General features: G+C 54.1%; 3 protein-coding genes across 3 annotated transcripts; 2 read left to right on the forward strand and 1 right to left on the reverse strand.

The window, feature by feature from the left end:
- Nucleotides 1–948: 948 nt before the first annotated feature.
- JN550_001113 (uncharacterized protein) lies at nucleotides 949–7,784 on the forward strand (the record flags this gene model as incomplete). Its single annotated transcript, XM_049309463.1, has 3 exons — nucleotides 949–1,576; nucleotides 1,627–7,670; nucleotides 7,728–7,784. The coding sequence occupies 3 exons, from the start codon at nucleotides 949–951 to the stop codon at nucleotides 7,782–7,784; spliced, it is 6,729 nt and encodes a 2,242-aa protein (XP_049177019.1).
- Nucleotides 7,785–8,612: 828 nt separating this feature from the next.
- Nucleotides 8,613–9,488, forward strand: JN550_001114 (uncharacterized protein; the record flags this gene model as incomplete). Its single annotated transcript, XM_049309475.1, has 1 exon — nucleotides 8,613–9,488. One exon carries the CDS (start codon nucleotides 8,613–8,615, stop codon nucleotides 9,486–9,488), a length of 876 nt encoding a protein of 291 aa, XP_049177020.1.
- A 764-nt stretch (nucleotides 9,489–10,252) lies between these two features.
- Nucleotides 10,253–11,434, reverse strand: JN550_001115 (uncharacterized protein; the record flags this gene model as incomplete). Its single annotated transcript, XM_049309486.1, has 1 exon — nucleotides 10,253–11,434. One exon carries the CDS (start codon nucleotides 11,432–11,434, stop codon nucleotides 10,253–10,255), a length of 1,182 nt encoding a protein of 393 aa, XP_049177021.1.
- Between the last annotated feature and the right edge of the window lie 8,377 nt (nucleotides 11,435–19,811).

Here is a 19,811-nt window from a genome sequence, read left to right on the forward strand (position 1 = left end):
GAAGATGTACAGAGTCACAAAGCTACGGACCAGATCAGAGAGGGTGCTATAGCCAATCTTCTGTTCAAAAGAAAGTGTCCAACTGTAAAGCATTGCACATAGGGTCGCGTCGTCGGCCAAAAGTCAATTGACAGAGCTCCGTATCGATAAGCCCCCAAAAGTCTCGGCTCCGATGGCGGGGTCCAAGGATGTCATTTTCAAATGTCAGGGACGCGTCCCCCGCCAGCCTTGATGAGAAAAAGCCAGATGAAAATCACGACTTCACGATCCTGACCTAGGCTCATATAGCAGATGGTGTCAATGTCTAAATGGGCACATAGAGATGGCTTGGCACAACGTTGGCTGTGCAATACAGGAACGTCCAGCGCTGAACCTGGCTCAACACAGCATAAAAAAATACTTTCTGGTTCAATCCAGCTGCAGGCAGGGACCGGTAGGGCTTTCGCAGCATCGAGGCTCACCGCGTGGTTGGACAATGGCTTCCGACTCAAGCACCGGGACGTAAGACCTTGCAGGACTGACACAATGCAAGAGTCCCATTGGCTGCAATGTTGCAGATCGCAAAGATTTCTGGGCTGCCGCCCCGCTTTATTGCCGTAGCGGGGACCGACAGAAAAAAAAGTTCTAGGTTCCCCAGAACCATTCTCAATAGCTTGGTCGAGTTTTTTTTTTCTCCCCTTCCTCCTCCTCCTCCTCCTCCTTTATTCTTCCCAAGAATCGCCAGTCAACGGAGCGGCGGCATGAGAACTTGAGCCAGTTGAAGTTCCGCGGTCACAGAGTGCACAATACGTGAGCTTCTGAGCTGCATCCTCGCCCCATCCTTCCCCACTGGGGCTTCCTGTTCCCTGTCCGAGAATAACCGCGGGGTCCCTTGGTTGAGCTGAGCTGGACAGCAAACACGACCACGGACACGGACGCAGACGCACACTGAGCAAACGCGCCAACAAGATGGAAGTCGTCCACCATCAGCCCGCCTCGGCGCGGGTCGTCGACGCCAAGGACGAGGGCCTCATGTGCCTCGAGCTCCAAGATGGCTCAACCTTCCAGGGCTACAGCTTTGGTGCCAACAAGAGCATCGCTGGAGAGCTCGTCTTCCAGACGGGCATGGTCGGCTACCCGGAGTCTATCACGGACCCGTCCTACCGCGGCCAGATCCTCGTCATCACCTTCCCCCTTGTGGGTAACTACGGTGTGCCCTCTCGCGAAGCCACCGACAAGCTTCTGGGAGACCTGCCCGAGTATTTCGAGGCCAACCAGATCCACATCGCCGGTCTCGTTACCGCCTCCTACACCGGCGAGGACTACTCTCACCACCTTGCAACCTCCTCCCTGGGCACCTGGCTCAAGGAGCAGGGCATCCCCGCTGTCTACGGTATCGACACGCGAGCTCTTACGAAGCGCATCCGAGTCGAGGGTAGCATGCTTGGTCGACTGATGATGCAAAAGGACGACAAGAGCAATGGAGTACCCAACGGAGTCAATGGCGCCGCCACTCACGTCGCTAAGAAGTACACAAAATCGGACTTCGAGACGATCGAGTGGGTCAACCCGAACGAGAAGAACCTTGTCGCTGAGGGTAAGTTGTGAAAGCTTGCAAAGGTCAGACTTGTGCTTATCAGTGGCTAGTATCCATCAAGGAACCGAAGCTATACAAGCCGAACCCAGAGATTGCCCTTAAGCATCCCTCTGGACGCACCCTGCGTGTCCTCTGCCTCGATGTCGGTATGAAGTTCAACCAGCTCAGGTGCTTCCTGAAGCGTGGAGTCGAGGTCATGGTTTGCCCCTGGGACTATGATTTCTCCACCGAAGCGGGAAAGGAGTACGACGGTCTCTTCGTTTCCAACGGCCCTGGTGACCCAGCTGTCATGAAGGATACTGTCAAGCACATCTCCGCCACCATGGCGAAGAACCGAACACCGGTCTTCGGTATCTGCCTTGGACACCAACTCCTTGCCCGCGCGGCTGGCGCCGACACCGTCAAGATGAAGTTTGGCAACCGAGGACACAACATTCCTTGTACAAGTATGGTTACTGGAAAGTGCCACATCACATCTCAGAACCACGGTTATGCCGTTGACTCCAGCACTCTGCCCACCGAGTGGAAGGAGCTCTTTGTGAACGCCAACGACGGTAGCAATGAGGGTATCATGCATGTCAACAAGCCCTACTTCAGCGTGCAATTCCACCCCGAAAGCACTCCTGGTCCTCGAGACACTGAGTACCTCTTTGACGTCTTCATCAACACTATTGTCGACTGTGCCAAGGACAACAGCTTGTTGAACGCTCCTGTCAAGTTCCCGGGCGGCACCATTGCGGAGAACGAGGCACGACACCCGCGAGTTCACGTCAAGAAGATCTTGGTCCTCGGCAGTGGCGGTCTGAGCATTGGTCAGGCCGGAGAGTTTGACTACTCGGGTAGTCAGGCCATCAAGGCTCTGAAGGAGGAGGGTATCTACACTGTCCTCATCAACCCCAACATTGCCACAATCCAGACTTCGAAGGGTCTGGCCGACAAGGTGTATTTCCTCCCAGTCACAGCCGACTTTGTTCGTAAGGTTATCCAGTACGAGCGACCGGATGCCATTTACGTCACCTTCGGTGGTCAGACTGCTCTGCAAGTGGGTATTCAGCTCAAGGATGAGTTTGAAGAGCTTGGTGTCAAGGTGCTTGGTACTCCAATTGACACCATCATTACCACCGAGGACCGTGAGCTGTTCGCTTGCAGCATGGAGTCTATTGGCGAGAAATGCGCCAAGTCAGCTTCAGCCAACAACGTCGAGGAGGCTATGCGCGTCGTCAAGGACATCGGATTTCCCGTCATTGTCCGAGCTGCATACGCCCTCGGTGGACTTGGAAGTGGTTTCGCCAACAATGATGAGGAACTGCTTGCACTTTGCAATAAGGCTTTCGCCGTCAGTCCCCAAGTCCTGATCGAGCGGAGTATGAAGGGCTGGAAGGAGATCGAGTACGAAGTTGTCAGAGATGCCCAGGACAACTGCATCACTGTGTGTAACATGGAAAACTTCGATCCCCTCGGAATCCATACTGGTGACTCCATCGTTGTTGCCCCCTCGCAGACCTTGTCCGACGAGGATTACAACATGCTGCGAACGACCGCAGTCAACGTCATTCGCCACCTCGGTGTCGTTGGCGAGTGCAACATCCAGTATGCTTTGAACCCCGATTCCAAGGAGTACTGTATCATCGAAGTCAACGCTAGATTGTCCCGATCGTCTGCATTGGCCTCCAAAGCTACTGGATATCCTCTAGCATTCATTGCCGCCAAGTTGGGCTTGAACATCCCTCTCAAGGACATCAAGAACTCCGTCACCAAGAGCACATGCGCATGCTTCGAGCCATCTTTGGACTACGTCGTAGTCAAGATGCCCAGGTGGGACTTGAAGAAGTTCACCAGGGTCTCCACACAGCTGGGCTCTTCTATGAAGAGTGTTGGTGAAGTCATGAGCATAGGCCGAAGCTTCGAAGAGGCCATCCAGAAGGCCATACGATCCGTCAACTTTAGCAACCTTGGATTCAACGAGACGAAGGCTCTCATGTCCTTGGATGACGAGCTCCAAACCCCATCGGACCAGCGTCTCTTTGCTATTGCGAACGCCATGCACCAGGGATACTCTGTTGACAAGATCTGGGAGCTGACCAAGATCGACAAGTGGTTCTTGAACAAGCTGATGGGCCTGAACAACTTTGCCAAGTCCATGACCCAGTACAAGGTTGACGATGTGGCGCAGCGTCCTGATCTCCTTCTTCAGGCAAAGCGTCTCGGATTCAGTGATCAGCAGCTGGCCAAGTTCATCTCCTCGACGGAACTTGAGATCCGAGAGCTGCGACTTGATGCCGGCATCACGCCCTTCGTAAAGCAGATTGATACCGTTGCTGCAGAGTTCCCTGCATTCACCAACTATCTTTACCTGACCTACAATGCGTCGGAGCACGATATCCCCTTCAACGACAATGGTGTGATGGTTCTCGGTTCCGGAGTATACCGTATCGGTTCATCAGTCGAGTTTGATTGGTGCTCCGTCAGGGCCATCCGTACATTACGCGAGCAAGGCTTCAAAACGATCATGGTAAATTATAATCCGGAGACTGTATCCACGGACTACGATGAGGCCGATCGGCTGTACTTCGAGAACATCACGATGGAGACTGTGCTTGATATCTACCAGATGGAGGGCGCCAGCGGTGTGCTTGGAGCCATGGGTGGTCAGACACCTAATAACATCGCACTCCCACTGCATCATGCTGGTGTCAAGGTCTTGGGAACGTCGCCAGAGATGATTGACAATGCAGAGAACAGATTCAAGTTCTCTCGTACTCTGGACAGAATTGGCGTTGACCAGCCTACCTGGAAGGTATTGACGAGCTTTGAGGATGCCAAGTCATTCTGCCAGAAGGTCACTTACCCGGTGCTCGTTCGACCTTCGTACGTGCTTTCCGGTGCCGCCATGAACACAGTCTACTCAGAAGCAGATCTCGAGTCCTACCTGGAACAAGCTGTGGATGTTTCTCCCTCGCACCCGGTCGTTATCACGAAATATATTGAGAACGCCAAGGAAATCGAGATGGACGCCGTGGCTCAGGATGGCAAGGTCATCGGCCACTTTATCTCTGAGCACGTTGAGAACGCGGGTGTGCACTCAGGTGACGCCACACTCATTCTGCCGCCTCAGGATCTCGAGAAAACGACCATTGAGCGTATTGAGGACGCAACCAGAAACATTGGCGCAGCCTTGAACGTCACTGGTCCGTTCAACATCCAGTTCATTGCCAAGGACAACGATATCAAGGTGATTGAATGCAATGTCCGCGCTTCGCGATCCTTCCCATTCGTGTCCAAGGTCATGGGCGTGGACCTCATTGAGATGGCGACCAAGGCTATCATGGGCTTGCCAGTTGCCGCGTACCCCCCGACCACGATTGTGCCAGATTGCGTCGGTGTCAAGGTGCCGCAGTTCAGTTTCTCTCGACTTTCTGGTGCTGACCCGGTCCTGGGTGTAGAGATGGCTTCCACTGGAGAAGTGGCTTGCTTCGGTGCTGACAAGTATGAGGCTTACTTGAAGGCGCTCATCGCAACTGGCTTTAAGATCCCGAAGGCCAACGTCTTGCTCTCTATCGGTTCTTATAAGGACAAGAAGGAGATGCTGCCATCGATTGCGAAAATGCAGAAGATGGGCTACAAGCTGTTCGCAACCGCGGGTACTGCCGACTTCTTGCAAGAGAACGGCATTCCAGTTCAGTATCTGGAAGTTCTCGGAAACGAAGAGGAAGATCAACGATCTGAGTACTCCTTGTCGCAGCATCTTTCCAACAACATGATTGACCTGTACATCAACCTGCCATCCAACAACAAATACCGTCGACCTGCCAACTATATGAGCAAAGGCTACCAAACCAGACGAATGGCCGTTGACTACCAGATCCCGTTGGTTACCAACGTCAAGAACGCCAAGATCCTTATCGAGGCTATTGCCAGACACTTCGACCTTGAGGTCAGAAACCGCGATTACCAGACAAGCCACAGGACTATTGTCTTGCCTGGGCTGATCAATATCGCCGCCTTCGTTCCTGGCATTGTGTCTCAGGGCAGCCGCGATCTTCAGGCTGTGACAAAGGCTTCTGTCGCTGCTGGGTTTACCATGATCCGTGTGATGCCCCTTGGTGTTGATGGCTCCATCACCGATGCCAAGAGCTTGAAGTTGGCCCAACAGAACAGCAAGCGCGGCGGTTACTGTGATTACAATTTCTCAGTATCTGCAACTTCTGACAACGCAGAGCAGATCACTCAAGTCACTAGCGAAGTTGGCTCCTTGTTTATTCCCTTCAATCACTTGTCGGATAACATCAACAAGGTCGCAGCTGTCATGGCCCACTTTGACTCATGGCCGACTCACAAGCCCATCTTGACGGATGCCAAGACTACCGATCTTGCCTCCATCTTGCTGCTCGCCAGCCTGCACAACCGACGTATTCATGTCAGCAGTGTTACTACCAAGGAGGACATTCACCTGATTGCCCTGAGCAAGGCCAAGAGCCTCAACGTCACCTGTGATGTGTCCATCTACTCGCTGTATCTAACAAGAGAGGATTACCCAGAGTGCCAGGCCCTGCCTACTTTGGCCGACCAAAAGGCTCTGTGGGATCACCTTAACACCATCGACGTGTTCTCTATTGGCAGTCTGCCATACCAGCTTGCTCGCAGCAAGCAGGCACAAACCGATTCGGCCGTGGGCATCACAGATGCTCTGCCGCTCCTGCTGACCTCGGTTACGGAGGGTAGATTGACCATTGATGATATCAAGGCGCGTCTATACGATAACCCTAAGGAGATCTTTGAACTCCACGAGCAAGTCGCTACCTCTGTTGAAGTTGAGATTGACCGACCTTACGTCGTCCCCACTACTTCAACCTGGTCTCCTTTTGCTGGCAAGACCATGCGCGGAGCGGTACAAAGAGTCACCTTTGGCGACAAGACTGTCTGTCTTGATGGCGAAACGCTTCCCCTTGAGCCTCTTGGCAAAGACATGTCAACCCACGGCAGCATGCCGGCGCCTATGTCACCTCCCATCAAGCCTATGACCCAGGCCCTTGGCAGCTTCACTCCTAACACCCAGAATGGAAGGCGTCCTTCTGTTGTTGGACAGAGGTCTTCTTTCAAGCCACGAGCTCTGGACGGTCTCATGGATGGCGACCAAAGAGTGTCTTCCACTGGCGATGACTTCGGCCTGCCTTTATCTATGGGACAGCCGGCATTTGATCCTCTGCGGGACTTGCTGAGACAGCCCTCGTCATTCAAGAACTCCCATGTTCTGTCTGTCTCCCAGTATACCCGCTCGGATCTGCACCTTCTGTTCACGGTCGCTCAAGAGATGCGCCTGGGTGTTCAAAGGGAAGGTGTGCTGAGCACTTTGAAGGGCAGAGTCCTCACAACCTTGTTCTACGAGCCTTCGACGCGTACATCAGCCTCGTTTGACGCTGCCATGCAGCGTCTCGGTGGCAGAACGATTGCCATCTCGACGACACACTCGTCTGTCCAGAAGGGTGAGACTCTGCAGGATACGCTGAGGACCCTGGGCTGCTATGGTGATGCCATTGTCCTGCGCCACCCCGAGGAGAGCTCCGTCGATGTTGCCAAGAAGTTCAGTCCCGTACCGGTGATCAACGGTGGCAACGGCAGCAAGGAGCACCCCACCCAAGCCTTCCTTGATCTCTTCACTATTCGTGAAGAGCTCGGTACCGTACAGGGTCTTACCATCACCTTCGTTGGTGACCTCTTGTACGGCCGCACCGTGCACTCGCTGGTCTACCTCCTCCAGCACTACCAGGCTCGAGTGCAGCTTGTGTCTCCCAAGTCGCTCCGGTTGCCAGCCAAGATCCGTGAGCAGCTAGTGTCCTCTGGACAGCTCGTATGCGAGTCGGAGACATTGACGAAGGAGATTCTCGAGAGGAGTGACGTCTTGTACTGCACCAGGGTACAGAAGGAGCGGTTCCCGAGTGTGGAGGAGTATGAGGCTGTCAAGGACTCGTACCGCATTGACAACGCAACGCTGAAGCATGCTAAGAGCACTCTGGCTGTATTGCATCCTCTCCCGAGGAACGAGGAGGTCGCTGAGGAGGTTGATTTCGATCAGCGAGCGGCATATTTCAGACAGGTGAGTTCTTGTCCCCTCTCCGGCGACCAAGAATATTTTGACTGACTTTCACTCCAGATGAGATACGGTCTGTACTGTCGCATGGCCTTGCTGGCCTTGGTCATGTCGCCTTGAAGTACTCTGGGCACCTGATATTTTGTACAGATTGATTTGCGGATATTTCTAGAACAAGGTTTAAAAAAAATTAGATAGCTGTATTGCGTGTCCGTAAAGGGGGGGATCTTTTTCCACAGTATTACGAGGTAGAAAGGCAAACGCATAACTAGACAATGCATGGCTCAAGCCACTCATGAGTGAATGATTTACGTATGGCATATCATGGGTATATGGCGTTATACGTACGTCGGGTATGCGTACGTTTGGGGTATAGGTATATTATGTATTATATGTTATGTATATAGTTCCTACGTATATATGTTTCGTTCCGTTCAGCTGATTTTTGTGTGTCTCGTGCGTGATCTGTCTTCCTAGCTACTGACCTGGGTATAACATTCCTCATTAGTGGGGCCTTTGAAATGGGGCGACCTTCATCAAGACTCCAGGCCTCAAGGTTTGTGACTTGCGCAATCTACTTAGTTAAGTACTCGTCAACTAAGCCTTGAGTCTAATTCAAAAGCTGGGGACTCTGGAGCTGAGCCAGGTTGTTCCGTTGAGACCATAACGTCATAGTATTGCGTCCTTGGGTTGAGTGTCGTGGAACAGAAACACCTCTGAGCCCTAGGCTAGGAGTGTTGAATCATCACCATCCCGGACCAGACACAAAAGCCGCTGTCGCCGTGCCACGTGAGGCCAACATAGCTACGGTTCCGTAAACCACCACACCGCAAAGGTTTGCATATGTTGCGCTCATCACCGTTAAACACCCTGTTACGCACAGATATCGTCGGATCCCGCATCACACAAGTCGCTGCACACTTGAAACGCAGCGCCCAGCTCGCTACCATGTCGACAGCCACCGCGGCGCCGTGGCGCAGTCTCTTCCTGGAGCACGTGGAGGGCATGAAGTCTCCAGAGTTCACCCTCTCCACCATCCGGCGCGTGCCGGCATCCCGGTACGGGATGGACGCCGGCAGCGGCGACGGCCAGGGCTTCGTCCAGGTGCCGCGCGCCCGCACCTGCATCTTCCGCGGCATGTGGGCCAACCTGGCCGTCAACCCCAAGAACGACGCCGAGCTCAACCCGGACTGCTACGAGTCGGAGCTGCTGACCTTCACCACGGACGTGCGCATGGACAAGATGCCGGAGCTGTGGGAGGGCCAGCCGTCCGGCGGTGTCGAGGGCTCCTCCGGCGGCGGCGGGCCCGTCGAGGCCGTCTTCTGGGCCGACGCCCCCATGGTGCAGTGGCGCGTGAGGGGCCGGGCCTACGTCCTGGCGCCGGACGTCGAGTCGTCCGAGGGCGGGCGGGCGGCGCGCGACGTGCTGCAGGCGCGGATGCGCCGGACGGGGGCGGAGGGCGAGGGAGACGCGAAGGGGGGCTGGAGCTGGGCCCGCGAGCTGACGGCGCACTTCGGCAACCTCAGCCCGGGCATGCGCGGCTCGTTCCGCAACCCGCCGCCGGGGACGCCGGTCGCGGTGCCCGTGGGCGACGACAGCCTGGCGCTGGGCCAAAAGGTGACGGACCTGCAGGACGCCGTGGCGCGGCGCCACTTCCGCGTCGTGGTCATCGTGCCGTTCGAGGTCGACCGCTGCGACCTGTCAGACCCGGAGAGGGGCCGGCGGTGGCTGTATAGGTTCGCGGGCGGCGAGGGCAGCGAGAAGCCGGTCTATCCCGGCGGGCAGGTCGTCGATGGGTGGGAGAAGGTCGAGACATGGCCGTGAAGCCCCTGGGTCTTTGGCGGCTGGGAGGTGTTCAGACTTCAAAAGTTTCGGCTTCCTGAAGTCTCAGCGGGCTCGTCAACCACGATTCGACTGTAGAGCGCAATGCAAGGACCTCTCGAGGAAGACGCGAGCTTCTACATATAAGATGGATATGCAAGCAGGGTTATAGACTTCGGGTTTACATGGCTATACAGCAAGCTCTACATGTGGGTGAACGGCACACAAAGGTTATTTCACCCCGAACATATATGCCACGGAGAAATTTTGATACTGTTTCGAGATCTTATTTGCTATCTCTGACTTCAACGAATGCGGTTCGACGACATCGGCATCGCTTGCGCCTATTTTAGGAGCGCACTCCTGTCCTTGTGGCCGTGTCCTTCAGTCCCAAATTATTATAGCATCATACCCGCGGCAAACGCCATGATCAAGCCTATCGCATCAGGCCTATGGCGCCCTCTGGCCGCCCTCATGAGATGGTACTGTACGGTGGCTCTAAAGCCCCTGGGGATGCAATCCCTGGTGTGTGATTATGTACTTATTCTATATGACTTGCGCGTTGATCCTGAAAGTGCCAACTCCGTCGCGATGCTCAATGTTAGCGAGGTATAAACAATGATATCATGGCTGCAGCTTGCAGCCAAATTCAACCCCTGGATATAAATCTCGGGGGGTTGGGTAGTTGTCGTGATAGCGTCACGCTTATTTGGTCCAAAATTGGGCAGTTTGCCTATATGGGCTGGCCGTGAGAGACGTTGCGATTATCACATGTCTTCAACGCCTTCATCGTCAACCTCCAGTTGTTTCTTCTTAGAGTGGACTGACGCACCGGGATCCCTTCGCATGGTCGAGGGGCGATAGCTGCGAGCATTTGGCGGCGCGGTTTCGCTCAGCACGTTGGGGTTTTCTTTGGATAGGCGCTCCATCTCGTGATCGGCAACCTCCTTGGTCTGCGCCAGTCGGCGCTTGATTTTTGCAATTTCTTCCTCGCAGTCGCCGTCACGGAGGAACTGATGCGCGGCACGCTCACACATGCCCTGCACAAACTCCAAGCCCCGGTCTAGCTCGTCGAACACATCGCTGGGTTGGTCCATGTCGCTCAGTCCGCGGTTCAGCATGTCCATACCGCCGTAAGACCCTCTCATCTGCGCCAGGCCGGCGTGGGGCATCCGTGACGTTGGCCCCATCATGCGAGTGCTCACATATCGCAGCTTCAAATCTTCCCGCGCTTCCCTTGGCGGCCGCGAGGCGATTGCTGGGTCTGCCGCGATGAGGGCGTCTCCGGGCTGCAGAGGATCGTCCACGTCGTTGTCATCGTCGTCATCGTCGTCGGGCATCTCCAGTTCGGCGAGTCGCTTGATCTGTGCCACTTTTGCTGCCATTTTGGCCTTGCGCATCAGGTTCCTCTGCGCCGAAACGAACTTGACCAGTTCCTCGAAGAAGGACTGCACGTAGCTATCGTAATAGACCAGGATCATGCTCCGGGTTCTGTAGGTGGGTGGAGCACCCTCGCCGCTGATCATGGAGTCGGTCTTTTGGCGCTTCCGCAGGACGGCGCGGGCGCGTCTCTGGGCTGTCGCAACCACCTCGTTGGTCTGCCGTTGGAGAGAAGAAGGCGACTTACGATCGCTACCGGGGCTCGATGGCGGGCGATTGCCTTGTTGTGATTGCGACGGTTGCCGTGGCGGTGTTGACCGTCTCGGGGCCGGTGTGGCCGGGGCCGGGTTGCGATGCACGTCGTTGGACGGGAAAGCTGCGCCGTCGTCTTTGGGTTTCAGTGACTCGGTCGAGCCCTGATTTCGAATGGACCGAGCGGAAGATTTGGGGCGCTCGGTTTCGGCGAGCTTCGCCAGATCACGCTGGCGCTGCTCAATCTGGCCATTGAGCTCGTCGAGCCGCTTCACCCAGTCGGGAGCATTGGCCGTTAGGCTCTTTAGGGGATCCATGGTGAGGCGAAGGGCGGTTTCGTACAGCGGAGCGATTTAGGAATTGTCCCAGAGCTCGTCGTCGAGTGTCCTGCTGTAGCGACCGCACTCAGCCTGTTAAGTAGCAGGCGGTTGCGGGTGGGTGTAGGACGCACGGGCGGCGAGGCGAGGAGCTTCGCAGCAGCTGACAACAGACAGCGGTCGAGAAGCGATCACAGCTTTATAAGCTGGTCATGTCGCAGCGCCAAGTATCGCCGCGGCAGACAGTCAGTCGGTTGGTTCTGGCAAAGGCTCCTCGTAGGCTGCGTGTCTCGAGGCGCGATCGAATGGGAGACACGGTGAGCAGCAAGAGAGAGTAGGGTTTTCAGAAAGAAGAGCAGAGGTACGAGTTGGAAGGCCGACGGGCGGATGTTCTGGAGATATCCCAAGCGGCCCTAGGACCAAACCAGTCGCACCCCCGTCGTCCCGTTGTGGAGAGACTGTGGGCTGGAGCTGGGATGTGGGATATGGGAGGCAGCGAACGGTGGAAACGGTGGCACGGTGGCTTTTGCTTTCTTGCTGGGCTTTGCTCTTCTCGGCTGGGCTTCCTGCTCGAGCTCCTGGGCTTTTCCCTGGGCGCTAGGCTAGCATGCCGCGCTGCGCTGGCCAGATGTCGAACCCGTCCACCCGCCTGCCCGCCTGCCCGCCCAGTTGCCCGCATATCCCCCCCCCCTCCCCCCCAAGGGGGCCCCTGGTCCGCCGTGAATGGGAGTTCTTGCTTGGGGGGGGGTGGTGGTGGTGGTGGTGGTGGTGAGGGGCGTCGCGTGCTTTTGCGGTGCCGTGGCATCTGTCGGTTTGATCGGCGCTCTCCCATGTAACTTATCTACATTGTACCCCCAATCGCCATGGGGTCATCTCAGACCGATATTACCCTGGTCATTCTTCTCTCCCCTTTGTCTTTCCCATGAGTTGCACACAACTAACTAGTGCTGAGTGTACATAGTATACTGTGTTATTGAAGCTTCCCCGTATGCCGTGTGTTGTGAGCCGTAGGTGCCGGAGCCGTGCCGGTGTGGCCTCTGCCTCTGCTTTTGCCTCTGCCTCTGCCTCTGCCTCTGCATGGCATGAACATGTAGACACGTGGCTGATGAGGTCCAAGGAAGAAGGAAGCGCTTCGTGGGAGGCCATATTCCCCCAGTGGTATGATATGATCTGTAAATAAGTTTGGCACTAGCCAGGGGACTACATAGCTGTGGTAGAGCCGGATGACCAGAGACAAACCTGGTTTGTTTGACAATAGATGTTGTTGTCCTACTGTACCAAGCGCGTATGTACTGGAGATACCTGCTCGATGCAGCACTGTTGGGAGAGGGAAGTCAATGCGAGACCATGCGGTGCCATGCACGTACGCGCCGGATGGAAATTCAACACTTCGCACAAGGCTTATGCATGTGTGATTTCATGTACGGAGTATGTATGTACAGTGCTTCCCATCGATCAGCGTCACAGCTCGACGGGTCTGGCGGACCACTACGGTAATTGCTGTACATAGTAGATACGGTAACCCCCATAGCGGGACTGGCTTTGACTTTGGCGTCGACCGCTGGCAGGTTCCGAGGAGGACAATCAAAGACGTTACAATTATATTATCACAAGTTGAAAATGTTTGCTGATCTGCCACGGCACTAACCTGTCAGTGGATACTCACTTCCGCGCTCCTTGCGACTGATATGGGCTCGAGCAAAAGCTTGAGCTTCGTGAGGCCTTCTAACAGTCCATACCTAATCCCCTCATTTCCCCCCCTCCTTGCCTGTCTCCTCCTGCCCCTACTAGTGTCGAAGGAAAACAGAAAACATAGAACACATGAAATCGGAGACTTGTGGGCTGTGGGGTAGCTTCATCCGATTGGCCCGCTGCCAAAAGTCCCTCCCCATGCAAGATAGATGAGGTGGGTATGATACCGCAGTATTATCCACGGGGCTGCGAAAGCGCCTGCTTCCAAATCCAGCTCGAATTAGCGACTGCTGCCCGAACCTGCTTCTTTTTCCCTCTTGGGCGAATGCAGGTTGAAGAGCATTCGCGTTCGTCAACTGGGCGGAGGGAGAGCCAATGATTGCGCGAGTATAAATGCCCAAGTTCAGTGCTCAGGTACTTTTTGAAATTGGAAGTGAGACAAAATACTCTGGTACAGCCAGTCCCCCGTTATGCCGTGAGCAGGCCAGGATCCCACGCTCGACCTACACCACGGGGTGGCGTTTCCTGGATCACTCTCTTTGCCGACGGCTGCTGCGCACAGCCCATTGTGTCCGACAACTTTGATGGCCAGGGGTTGTTGGTCAATCCTACGCAAAAGGTACACTAAGCAACAGGATCGGATCGTGCCAGGACCGCCTCTGCTGCAAGTGCGGGAGGAAGCAACTACGGCCAAGGTGGCTGACGCTGCAGGTGTCTCCATCAGATAGGGTCGCATGGAGGATACAGCACTTACAGCTATCGAGATAGGATCGCTGTCAAGACATACAGTAGTTATAAAATACCATGTAGTCTGCACACGCGTCACACGGACTCGACTCACGTTGATGATCCCAATTTGCGTCATAGTTTGGGGCTTGTAAAGAGTCTACCTGACACGCAGGGAAGAAATAGAAGATAGAAATCCCACAACCACCTGGCATTGCAAGGTCATGGCATGTTGAAAAATTACTAAAGCTATCTCTGAACCACGTCGTTAGATATTCTTCTAATAGAGTTGAGACATGCATTCGAGGACACAATCGGGTAGCTTCTACTTTGTCCAGCGACCAGCACGTCCTCTCCCACTTGGACGTTGGTCCACCGAAAACAACAGATGCCGCGTCCGCTTGAGACTCCAGCCCCGTTAAAGCTCAGCGTCGGGCTCTTGCAGCTGCCAATGTCGATAGCCTCAAGATCTGCCCGTGCGACAAGTGCCGTCTCGATGAGTTGTGATCCACGCGGCCGTCGGGAGCCCTGCTGCCACATCTCGGCTACCAATTTAGCTCATGTGTGTTAGCACTATTATGGTACAGTCTAGGGCCGGGGAGCGGTGAGGCTAAACCTGTCTGAACCCGCCATCTCCTTCTCGTGCCACAGTAGCGTAACGGTGATCCGCTCCCGCCCAACCAGTAACTAAACTTAGCTGGTACCTAAGATTGTTACTAGTGCCGGAGTCGTGCTCTCCTCTCTATTTTTCCTTCGCACCCAAGGCACCTGTCGCAACCAGGAAGCCCGTGAAGACGTCGCGAGAGTCATCGAGCGCAGCCTTGACCGTCCACTGGAGTTGGCAATGCTTCGAGCTGGGAATTCGTCGCGGATGCCAAAGCACCGTATTGAAACAGTTTGCATCGGAGACTTGCTTGCTCGCGTGCTGCATTGCCAACGGTTTTTGCTGATCGTGGACCCTTGCGTCTAAAAGTCCCGTGCAGGATCAAAGACGAATGTAACGCAACCAACCACGCATCGGGCCCGGGTCTATGCGGGTGGCTCGGCGTTTGGCAACATATCCGTCTTCCTTCAAAATGGGTGCTGCAAGTTCCATGACACGGCCGAGCTCGAAAATGGTGGCCGTCGCGAATACGTGTATCTGATGGCCCGGCGCTGGAAATGGCGTTCTATAGCTCATCGCAATCAAACGCTGTGAAACCTCAACAGCAGAGGCAAGTGTGCATGCATCGTCGGAAGTGTTCCGCAGGCTCTAACTACTGCAGATCACCAGAGCCCCACGCTTCAGGGCATACAGTACGCTAGAACAACGCCTTCATGTTATTTGTGATGTGTCGAAGTCATGGAGATTCGGCACTTGAGGGACCCTTCGAAACTAATGCTGTCATCGAGATGCGTGTCATTGCCGAGTTGGCATCTTCGCAGCCGGCACGACAGGTCCTTCTGGAAGGCAAGGTTGGAGAAAAGGACCTCTTGAGGCCCCTGCTCTTTTGTCCTTGACGCTCGGTCCCGATCCCACATGTTCGTTCGGTCAAATAAGGTATACCCGACCACCACGAGGGCTGTCGGCCTCGACACCCGCGGCCTCACACACAAATGTGCAATTGCTCCACCTGGCGTTTGTATCGGAATTGCGACCCCGATAGGGCCAAGTGTATGTGGCATCGTCGCCCATCCGAAGCTCGCGAGAATACGACGGATACGACGGTGCTCGATCGACGGAGGTCAGGTGAAGTAGAGAGCCAATCTACTGTATACAACAGCAATTGCCAATAACTATATCCCCCCGGTGCTGAGGCCACCTCACCGTACCTGGTTGTGGTAAACTCGGGGAATGGGTACGATGGAGCCGGTGGGTTATTGGTACGGCCGTCCCGCAATCGTGCAGTCGTCCAATCTTCCTGTCACACCTCAGCACCCCATCTGAGTGGCTGGCTTACGAGCATTCCTATACCAACGAACGCGACAGCAGCGGAATTGCCTCATTGGATCGAATGGGCCGTTTCAAAGGCACTGTCGAGTCGCATTCAATCCAGTTTCGGCCGGACCTTCTGGTCTGACATGTTCACCACGGCCCGTTCCCTTGCATAATGGGTTTGATGACAGCGCTTCGTAGCCGTCCAAAAGAAAGGGAATAAAACAGGAGACCTGATGGGGCAGCCGCGCAGACGGACGTGCCTCCGGCCCTCCCTCTTCCCGCGTCTTAGCCCACCCTCCGTAGAAACCTTGCACCTTGGCACCCTCTGCCGTCCATCCCTTGCCCAACTGGAAGATCAAAACCACCAGCACGCGCGCATGGATCGGCGCCGAAAACAAAAGACCTTTGCATGTGTCGTGTCTTGGTGGACACATACTCTGGTTTCTATGCACAGGAGGTAGGTAGCTGCATTGTGTTGGCCCCAACCACCCCTGTTGCAGTTAGGTCCCCGAACCACGTGGGAATCGACCTGTCGAGGTCCCCGAGCCGCCCTGCTGCAGGCACCCGGCTAAGCCGTCAACTGGAGCCACCATCATCGGTTTTGTGGCTGACAGATCGTCGTCGATACTACACATGAATTTCCCTCATATGGCTCATCTCGGAATTCCATCCTCTTGCCAATTTCTGTGCGGAATAACTGACCCCCCTCAGAAAAGGTGCAAATGATATACGCCTCTGGCTTCGTGGACAAGTCTCGCAGCTACGTGGGCACCCTATAATTCTGCCAATATCAACGGCTTACATCGAGCTCAAGTCGTCATTGTGTATCTCCTCACAGCTGGTTCGGTCAAGCAGAACGGAGATGTCATGCTTGCTGTAATCCGGGGTTGGCTGGTGCGCTGGATATGCGAAGTCCCAGCGTGGGACAAACGTGTACGGTCGTGCCACCATCCGTAAATTAGTGTTCTATGCACTTGCTGGGACTGTAGGTACGGGTGGTAAGTCTTGGTGGAAAGTTGCCAATCAGTGATACAGTCACTGGTATACTGTAAGGCTATATCTCTCACAACAACGATCAAGTCCAATGGCATGATTGTTTGGCGGGAGGACGTAGTCCTGGTTCAGAAGCAAATCGCAACTACGCAGTGTGGGCTCTATAGACCTCCCCTAAGACATTTCCAATCACAAGAATCACAGAGTGAGGCCGAGATAGGTTGTCGGAGATGGTCAAGCCTCCTGAAATGTACCGTCTATCTCGAGAAGGATTCTCTTGCACCATTCTCCCCTTTGGCTGCCATAAGCTTATGATTCAGGTTGTCGGCAACTTAGTGTAATTAGGCGTCTACTTTCTGCACGCGGTCGTGCAGCGTCATGCGCGGTTCCTCGGTCTTTCAGAAAGCGCACATATTGCTATCAAAGACGTCGTCTATCGCGTCGAGAGACCTCCCGCGTGTCTTATGGAAAAGGCAGAAGGCGTATAACAGCGCGAGAGTGCTAAATGTGTCAAATAATGATGTATATCTGTCATGGTTGTTAGTTGCCTGACTGCGGTATGAGATGTAACAAAAGAATCTGACCGGCTACTGAATGTGCTGGGACGCGGGACGCGTGAGAAACGTGAGTGAGAAGTTGCTAGCCCAATTGAAGAACGTTGATAAGGAGACGCTCTTGCTACGAATATGAAGGGCTATGATCTCGGCGGGGGATATCCACCCCATGGCACTAGGCCATGATTAGTATCGTGATGACAAGCGAGTTGTTGGGATCATCGTTACCCCCAGGTACAAGCATATGTGGCGACGAATCGATACGAACATGCGATAATCACCTTGAACAGATTAGGTTCAGGGACCACCTGGGTGACTGCATCCCACGTGTGGTCATAACGGCGCCTGTGGCGTACAGCCAAATCGCCATCAGCAATGAACCTACCGTCATGACCCTCCTTCTGAGTAACTTGTCGATAAGGACAAGTACGGATACGGTCATCATAACATTTATGATATATTGAATCAAGGCAAAACCAGAGTGTGTTGCCCTGTAAGCCCTGTTACCTGGGGTATGTAGATGATATCTAGTGGGAAGATCAGGTTAGCTGCTTACTCTTGGACAAAAAAGGATAGGTGATGTCTCTAGTCGACGTGTGATCTCGAGTTGAAAATCTTCTTGATCCCGCCTAAATCATTACATTTATATACAGACAAGAATTCGAAAAATTGCAATGCAGCCATTGGGACGACTGACAGTAGATGAGCGCATTTGTGCCGTATGGAGACCATATATGTGCAAATACAGCACAATGTACGCAGATGATGTCTTCGGCGCTGCATGATCATGTCCATCCCGTCGATTTGCGTCAGACCTCGAGTCTTGGAGCTTGTAAGCAGGACAGGCAAAACGGAGAAAAGGCATCATCAAAGACTTCCTGAATCCCCCCCTTCAGCAGTTGCAACTTGGCAATCACGTCAGGATTTTTTCGGTCGCCCTGTGCCTGAGTATTGCCACACGCCCATTTCCTCGTCCCACCGATCTTGACTTGCATGCCATCTAGGCGAACAAGGCATGGAAGGCAGGTACAGTATCAAGACAATAGCAGTCATCATCTGCAAGCCCCAGAGAAGTCGAGCAGAGGTATTGCTCGCGATGTATGAGGTCCCGAAAGAGACCAAGTACATTATCAAGATCTAACGAGTCAGTGTCAACATGTTTGGGCTTTGCAGATTGCGCACGCCTCAGGTAGTTATCCACTGCTATAATGCAATAAGCCACCCCTGCAAAACGGTTGACTGATTTCGGTGACGAATCCAGGACTGGTAAATCATGTCAGACTGGCCTTCTTGTTAGAAGCCGAGAGAGTACTTGCCCCTGACTTGTGAACATACTGATTGCAAAACTATTGACCACCCGGGACACTATTGACCAGGCTTGGTTCTGAAGTGCGCACATGAGGGCTGAGCCAATGATGAAGACGATGAACCTGCAGAGCGTCAAGTCGCGTCGTCCGATCTTGTCGTCCGTCCAGGAAGAGAACGAGGCGACTGTTAAAGAACCGCCTGTCATGCTAGCCGTGATGTGGCCAGCTATTACCGCATCGGTGTTATTGAAGTACGTTCTATACTACTGTAGAAATCAGTCTGACCTTCATACATTAGGGGCAAAGACCGGTGGAGACCTTTCTGTGTTGTCCCCAAGATTGCTGGCATCGAAGGCAGATCGAATCCTTGAACGAGCCCGCAAATAATGGCCAAGCAGCTGTCCCTATAGGCGTTGGAGGTCCTGGGCATCATCTTTCCATTCTCTTCATTCCACGTCATGAAATGGATGCTCCTCCTGTATTTTTTATGCCCAGGAAAATGTACCCCTTGTATGGATTCGTGGAACTGAGGCAGGGTTGAAGGCTAGTCTGCTAGGAGCGTTGCTACACTATATTAGTAAATTATAGCACCAAAACTTACACAAGTGCCAATTTGGTAGCCAATTCTCCGACAGCTGCGACAAAGGGTGCTGTTGGCTGTAGGGCTGAACTTGGTAAGACTAACAGGATAGCCCAATAGTTCGTGCGCCGTCAACCTGCGTTCCAATTCTCGCACGTAATGTCGGTGAATGATTGGTTTGCAGTCATTGATGTAAGTGCAACGCCCTTGTCACGCTGCTATGGCCCCTCCGCTTGACAAATTAGTGCCAATACACTAGTTAAGTATCAGGTTAGCAGGCGGAGGACAACAGGCATACACCCGTTAGGCTTATTAAGAGGACCTGGTTAGGGGGTGCGATAGTGCCCACACAGCCGTTTTCCTTGGCGACGTCAAATTAAGGTTTCTCGTTCTCTCCCCCTCCAGGATTGCCGGAAAATGCCCGCTTTGATCGAATCCCTCTCACCATCACATTTCTAGACTGTGTCATTTCTCAGCGCCGATTGCGATGGAGAATCAGGCGAAGCACCTGAAAATACGGAATTAAGTTCAACGTAATTGTGGGGGATGGCGGTGCGAGGATCACGCCAAGTAACTACCCGCCATATGCACCTAAGCTGCCGTTACT

Source organism: Neoarthrinium moseri (assembly GCF_022829205.1).
Source record: "Neoarthrinium moseri strain CBS 164.80 chromosome Unknown scaffold2_Wmoseri_CBS_16480, whole genome shotgun sequence".
Taxonomy (NCBI): Eukaryota; Fungi; Ascomycota; class Sordariomycetes; order Amphisphaeriales; family Apiosporaceae; genus Neoarthrinium; species Neoarthrinium moseri.